We start from the raw sequence: 6,529 nt of genomic DNA, 5'->3' as shown, positions 1-6,529 counted from the left end.
TGCGAATACCCGGTTACACAGATGGGGTATTTAAGGTGTACAAGGACCTGGTTAGGGTACCATTTAATGAATATACATCTGTCCTTTCACATTCTTCACCTGCTTCCCTGTCCTTCCATGGCTGCCAGCCATTTCTCTCTTCTCTTCTTGTCTTTCTCTCTCTATTCCTAGTCTTTCTCTCTCCTCATCACCCTCTTTCTCTCTCCTCTCTACAGTCTCTCCCTTCTCTCCTCTCTCTTAGGTCTCCTTCATGACAATCATCCAAGAGCACACACAAACTTTCCATGGGAGGACAAAGCACAATAGGCAAAGCAGGAGCTCTAGAGTGGTTGTGTGAAGAACTTACGAGGGAAAAAGCCAAGGCAATAGCATGCAAATAAGAACTTCACAAGTAACAAGGTCAGACTCCAAAAGCAAATAAGAAGTTCCTTGTGGAGCCTAATGACCACATGCATGAGCTCCAAACACAACTCTAGGAGAAAAACTCCAAGCTTTAGGAAAAAGATTTTGAGCTTCAAGAAAGAGATTCAACACACAAGGTTAAGAAGGAAAATGTGAATAAGCTATATGAACGATTGCTTAAGACAAATCATTTGTAGAGGTCACTCTCTAGCACAGCTGGCCAAGGAGAAGGCCAAAATAGGCTTGGATGAAAGACAAATACTAGGGAATCTATAAGCATAGGGCTAATGGAAGGTCACATATGTAAGTCTACATGAGAAATAGTTGCTAGCTCAAAAGGAGCTACTAGCTTCATGGAAAGTGAAACCTAGAGAATGTATAGAATAACACTAATGAAGCTATCGAATGACCTAGGAGCCGCACTATCTAGTGAAAGTTAGGTTAAAGTCTAGTTAGAACCTTATAAGTTTGTCATGGCTAAAGAGCTAGAATTATTTAGAGAAGCGACACTATTGCCTTGCACTCCACATATGGGAGATATTGACAAGTTCAAGGCATGACTAGGATTGATTTATGGTACCTTGTAAGGTATGGAATAGATTCAAGAGATCAAGCTAATGACTATATAGCAAACCAAAGAAGACATGATCCATCATTTGAAAAAGAAAGGAAATGAGAATCAAGAACTAAAAACATCCGTTCTTCTACAACCTAAAACACCCCATCTAGCATCCCCCCATTGCCATAGACTTGCCCATAGTCATGTCACCCCCCACTCACCTACCAAGACCACTAGAATTCGATGTAGGAGAATCAAAGAGTAGACAAAAGATATATGCCACCATGATATAGACCTTGAAGCACAATCAAAGAAGATGACAGAGTACCATATTACCCTTGAGCTCCTACCATAAGAAGAATAGGAAAACCCATAGGAAACTATACAAAGTATTAGAAGGATCGAGCACCTCGGTAGTCTTCAACTTCAAGGTAAACGAAGAAGAGAGTTTAGAAGACCACTCCCCTTGTGCACAATGTGGCTACTCATGCATACAACAAAGAATATAGCAATGAAGTGGCTTGACTCTCTAGATCTCACTCTCCATCGAAAATATTGATGACGCAAAGGAAAGTAGGGATAAGTAGTGACCATTCCAAGATTCCTTGCTTGCAACAACAAGCTACCTATGGTGTGAGTGCTATGGAGTTGGCAATCATTTAGGAGGGGGGCATAATGGTAACTACAAAGAAAAAAAGGAGAGTGTGAAGGACATGATATGTGAACCGAGTTCTCTTCTCTTCATCTCCTCAAGCTCATCATTGGCAACTCCTCTTATATATGGACAGTAAAAAAAAGCAAGGTCAAGAGTGAAGAGTACACATGTGGATCGTAGAATGTAGCTTGTCGATGGGAAGGACTACAATGTGGTGAGTATTGATAACTGTGTTCTCTATTTCTATTGAGTTGTTAGTTTCATCAATAAGCATGTGAGTAGGATAGGTGAGAAATAATAGTGTGCTTCATGTATAGAGATCCTTGAAATAATAAGGACATGTCCAATGGTCCCAATGTTGAGCTTATAGAGCACAACAAAAGTGCAATGAGGATAAGGCTCTTCAAAACCAATCCCCTTCCATGTATATGGGATAAGTATCTCAGACTTCCACCAATAATAAAATTAATAGAAGGCTCTTTTGAGTTAGATCATCCAAAGAAGACCAATACCCTCTCATGCATGTAGTATTATGAAGTAGCCAAGTTTTTCCACCAGTTGTAAACTATTTAGCTACCTATGTAACCATCCCTCATGCCCTATGCCCTCTAGCTTTCAAGCTATACTTTTGACCTTAACACATGGATGACTTTTCATATGTACATAATGGGTAAAAATAATATCCATTAAGGGAAACATCATTTTGAATTATTATCACTTAAGGCTCCACCCTATTGTTTTTCTTCTAGTAAGTCTTAGTGAGCCTTGTTTATGGAAATTACATGGCACAACGAACAAAATTTGAGCAAGGAGCAAAGAACACATAGCAAATATGGGAAGAACAGAGATTACTTTAATTTTAAACGAATAGAAACAAAGATGGCTTGGTCCACCCATAGGCTTCCACTGTGAAGCTTAGATGGCGAGATAGGGCAAAGAGCTTCATGGTAGTTAGAAGAATTCTAATTGGTGAAATATAAAATTTTTGATGGCTTTAGAGGGGTCTTCCTTTTATAGCTAGGGAAGGTAGTGTGGTCAGCATGTTCAACCATATTATGAACATTTCTTAATCGACTAGTGAATATTCTAGGGAATATTCCCTTTACCATTGGGCTAGAGGCATAAACCTCAGACCCTTGTCGGGGGGGCACTGACCCCCCGGCCAGGGGCCACTTCTACAGCCCTCGGACCCCAAAATAGGGGTCCCTAATAACTCCCATACCCCCAACTCAATGCATCATTGTCCCTCAAGTTGCTACTAGCATAAATACTGTATCTAACCTAAAGGCTAGATCCATAAAGGTCACCTTTTTGCCATTTAGTCACATAGACCTCGTTTGACATATAAGTTAGGACCCACCCAATGTCAATGCTTACACATGGCTTCTCCTCATAATGGGGGCCTTACAATTTAGAGCACCATGGATCATCGGTGGTACCTTATGAGCGTTGGGTATTGAGCATGTCTAACATTGGTTTGGGCATTGTGGGTTGTGGACCTCATGAGATCTTTTCATTGATAGCTATCATTTGCTATGTATTATGTTTATTCACATCCACTGCAAATAGTACCTTATGACGGTTTCTCCTTTTGTTCACCAAACATCTTCTATACGGTTGGAGTAATATTTGAAGTTCCTTTTACTTTATATTTTCTCATTCACCAAAAGTAAATATTCAATATCTACAAGGTTCTTATATAGCTCTTCTCACAGTTCACATTAACAAGTGTTGCAATAACTCCACTTTATTTGTCTTTGTTTGTATGCGTTTGATTTTTTATGTCTCTTCTTCCGCTTTGTGTTTTTGGTTGAGTTTCCTTTGGCTTGGGCAACTCCTCTTTTGACCCCTCAACCAATTCTTCCCAATTCATAGATTATTTTACTTTGAGAGTACGAATAGGTAGCCCTCCTCCGTCATGTGTTTGTGGTGGAGTGATTGCAAGTCAACTATGTAAGCAAGAGAGGTGCATGTGGCCAAATGTGAAGCACTTTCCAATTGCTTCAGAGTTGGACCTTCACATGATGTGATATCCGACCGACTTATCACCTTACTTAGCTTTAGATCAACACATCAAAAGGAATTGGCAAGTTCGTCTGTGCCAGATGAAATCCAAAGAATGGGGAGCTTAGAAAGTACAAAACACTCTTTCTCCAAAAGCGCTCCTCTTGTTTTCGAAGCTACGGGCACTGCCTTTGAAGCTAACTTCTTTTTAGGGATCCATTGCCTCTAAGGTATGAGGGTCATGTTTTGAGGTTAACTATTTTTGCGGGAGTCACTAAATACATCCCTACTTTTCAGGGTGCAAATCTTTTGGGCAACCTCTCCTTTGATTGAGTTCTTACTACCGGTATAACTAATATGGGACTACTTGTCACGAGGCTCATTGTGCCTTGGAATTTTTGAAGGTGCTTGCCAAGTAGGCCCTTCACATGCCCTGAAAAAGAGCCAAGGGAGGGCCTTGCATGATTTGGCCCTCACATGCCTTGAAAAAGAGCCAAGGGAGAGCCTTGTAGATTTGGCCCTCACATGCCTTGAAAAAGAGCCAAGGGATTGCTGATGGTTTGGAAAGGAGCTTCTTAGGGCCAGTATAGCTTGGGTCGGTGGACAGATGTTCTACAATCCCATGTTCTCTATTTATATTTGAATGGGATAGCTGGTTGCGGGCAACATCCTTCGCAAGCTTGTCAATGGGTCGTTGTCATACGTGGTGGAACAGAATGTGTTGATTTTGGGTGGGAGTGCAAATCTTGCGCTTGACGAGCTCTACTAGAAAGATTTTGCCTATGTCCACCATGTTGCGCAATGGACACAGATTGGACTAGTCTCTTGTTCACATGCCAAAGTGTTGCAACTATACTAACCGGTTTTGACATGGCAGTTTGCGGAGTCTCAATATGTCCTTACTTGGGAATCCAACTCACAAACATGGCCCACAAATTCCAAAAGAGCCAAGCACATCCCTTGGCTAGAAATGGAGGCATCCGAAGAGCTCCGGATTTCCGCCAATGGATAACGAGGAGGGAGGATGGAGAACCCTAGGCGGTCCGGTGGGTGCGTGGGAGCCGTCGGATAGGAAGGGCGGGAAAGGGCGTTTTGGAAATTTTTTGAAAACGCAACGAGGCCGATCGACCGATATTATATAAAAGGGAGGATACGCGCCTGTGAAGGTCATGTGCATCGTTTCCCTGTCGCTCGCCCTTCACTAGTTGCACTTTATCGTCGATCGTCTCGTTGGTGTAACAAGAGGAGGCAAGAAAGCAAGGAAGGAAGGAAGATGGCCCGCACCAAGCAGACCGCCCGCAAGTCCACCGGGGGGAAGGCCCCCAGGAAGCAGCTGGCCACCAAGGCGGCGCGCAAGTCCGCCCCGGCCACGGGCGGCGTGAAGAAGCCGCACCGCTTCAGGCCCGGCACTGTGGCGCTGCGGGAGATCCGCAAGTACCAGAAGAGCACGGAGCTGCTCATCCGGAAGCTGCCCTTCCAGCGGCTGGTGCGGGAGATCGCGCAGGACTTCAAGACGGACCTGCGCTTCCAGAGCTCGGCGGTGCTGGCCCTGCAGGAGGCCGCGGAGGCGTACCTCGTCGGTCTCTTCGAGGACACCAATCTCTGCGCCATCCACGCCAAGCGCGTCACCATCATGCCCAAGGACATCCAGCTCGCCCGCCGCATCCGCGGGGAGAGGGCTTAAACCGGCCCTTCTCCTTTCATCATAAGCATCTCCTCAAAAGGTGTATCTTTACACCACCCCCAGCTCCCTGAGGAAAGTATACGCTCGCTCTGTGTCTGGTAATTTCTCAGTGGTAATTTCTCAGTACAGGTTCCCGGTCGGTCGGTGGTCCTCGCTTCTGTGTGCGTGTGCGTGCGGCGTTCGTGGTGCCATGCTCGAGAGGGGTATTACAGTTTGCGTTCTGGTCGGTGGCCAGTCTAGGTCTAGTCGATATCAGGGTTTCTGCGCCCTTCCTTCTCCTTCATAACGGGTGTCTGCCTGCGAGGATGGCTATGCCGCCGCGGTGTGATTATGTCTGGCCGCCGATCTCAAGTCTCGTAACACCCCAACTCGTGTAAAAATGCTCAGAAGCAGGGGCGGGTTATCCCGATCCCTTCCCGAGTCAATGCCTGGAGGCCGGCCCACATGCTGCCAGAGGATCCCTTCCCCGAGTTTCGATTGGAGGCCGGCCCACATGCTGCCAGGGGAAGGGAGGCCGGCCCACATGCTGCCAGAGGATCCCTTCCCCCAGTTTCCATTGTGTGCTAGGGCTGGGACTGTGGCATTTGGGAAGCGTGGCCGTCTTGAGCCTCCTGCCATTGCTTTGGGGCTAGCAAACTCATGCCGCACCAATGCCATGATTGAATGCCCTTGCCCTTGCTTGTGATGAACCTGTATTTATTATGCACTTAATACGGTATAGAAAGGTGAACTTGCATTTGTTATGTACTCAACATGGCACAGAAAGGTAACACGATATGAGCTCAAGATATACTCTTGTATTATTCAATCGAAAGGTGGGACAACATAGACACATCCTAGGACTATATGCTTGTGATGTCGCACATAAGAGAGTTCAACATTGGGTATAGGTAATCACATATAGAGTGGAAACAAGGTAGGGCTTTGAGTTATTACTACTCCTTATATAGGTGCAATCGGTAGCAACGGCATGGTATAGCTACAAAGCCTTTACACTCACCTCCGCTTATTGGATTTGTTACTTGAGCAATCTAAGGGTAGTGTTTGTTATTTGACTCATTCGGGGTCTTAATGCAGCCTTTCCTATCAAGTTGGTCAGTGTCTGTCGGTCTAAGGGACCGCGGGGTCTTAACATAGTCAATGCTATCAGACTTGCCAATGTTTGCTGCATTAGGACGTTGGGGCCTTTGTTTTATTGGAGTTGTTTTTTGGATGGTTGCTACTA

General features: G+C 45.0%; 1 protein-coding gene across 1 annotated transcript; it reads left to right on the top strand.

The window, feature by feature from the left end:
• The first annotated feature begins 4,810 nt into the window (after positions 1–4,810).
• On the top strand, positions 4,811–6,186 carry LOC148025681 (histone H3.2). The gene has a single exon (XM_087692130.1). It carries the CDS (start codon positions 4,894–4,896, stop codon positions 5,302–5,304), a length of 411 nt encoding a protein of 136 aa, XP_087548256.1. The 5' UTR covers positions 4,811–4,893; the 3' UTR covers positions 5,305–6,186.
• Positions 6,187–6,529: the final 343 nt, after the last annotated feature.

Source organism: Lygodium microphyllum, chromosome 14 (assembly GCF_053477565.2).
Source record: "Lygodium microphyllum isolate KBCC chromosome 14, Lygodium_microphyllum_v1.1.10, whole genome shotgun sequence".
Classification (NCBI taxonomy): Eukaryota; Viridiplantae; Streptophyta; class Polypodiopsida; order Schizaeales; family Lygodiaceae; genus Lygodium; species Lygodium microphyllum.
The sequence above is the reverse complement of the archived record's forward strand: the minus strand, read 5'-3'. Positions and strand labels throughout refer to the sequence as shown.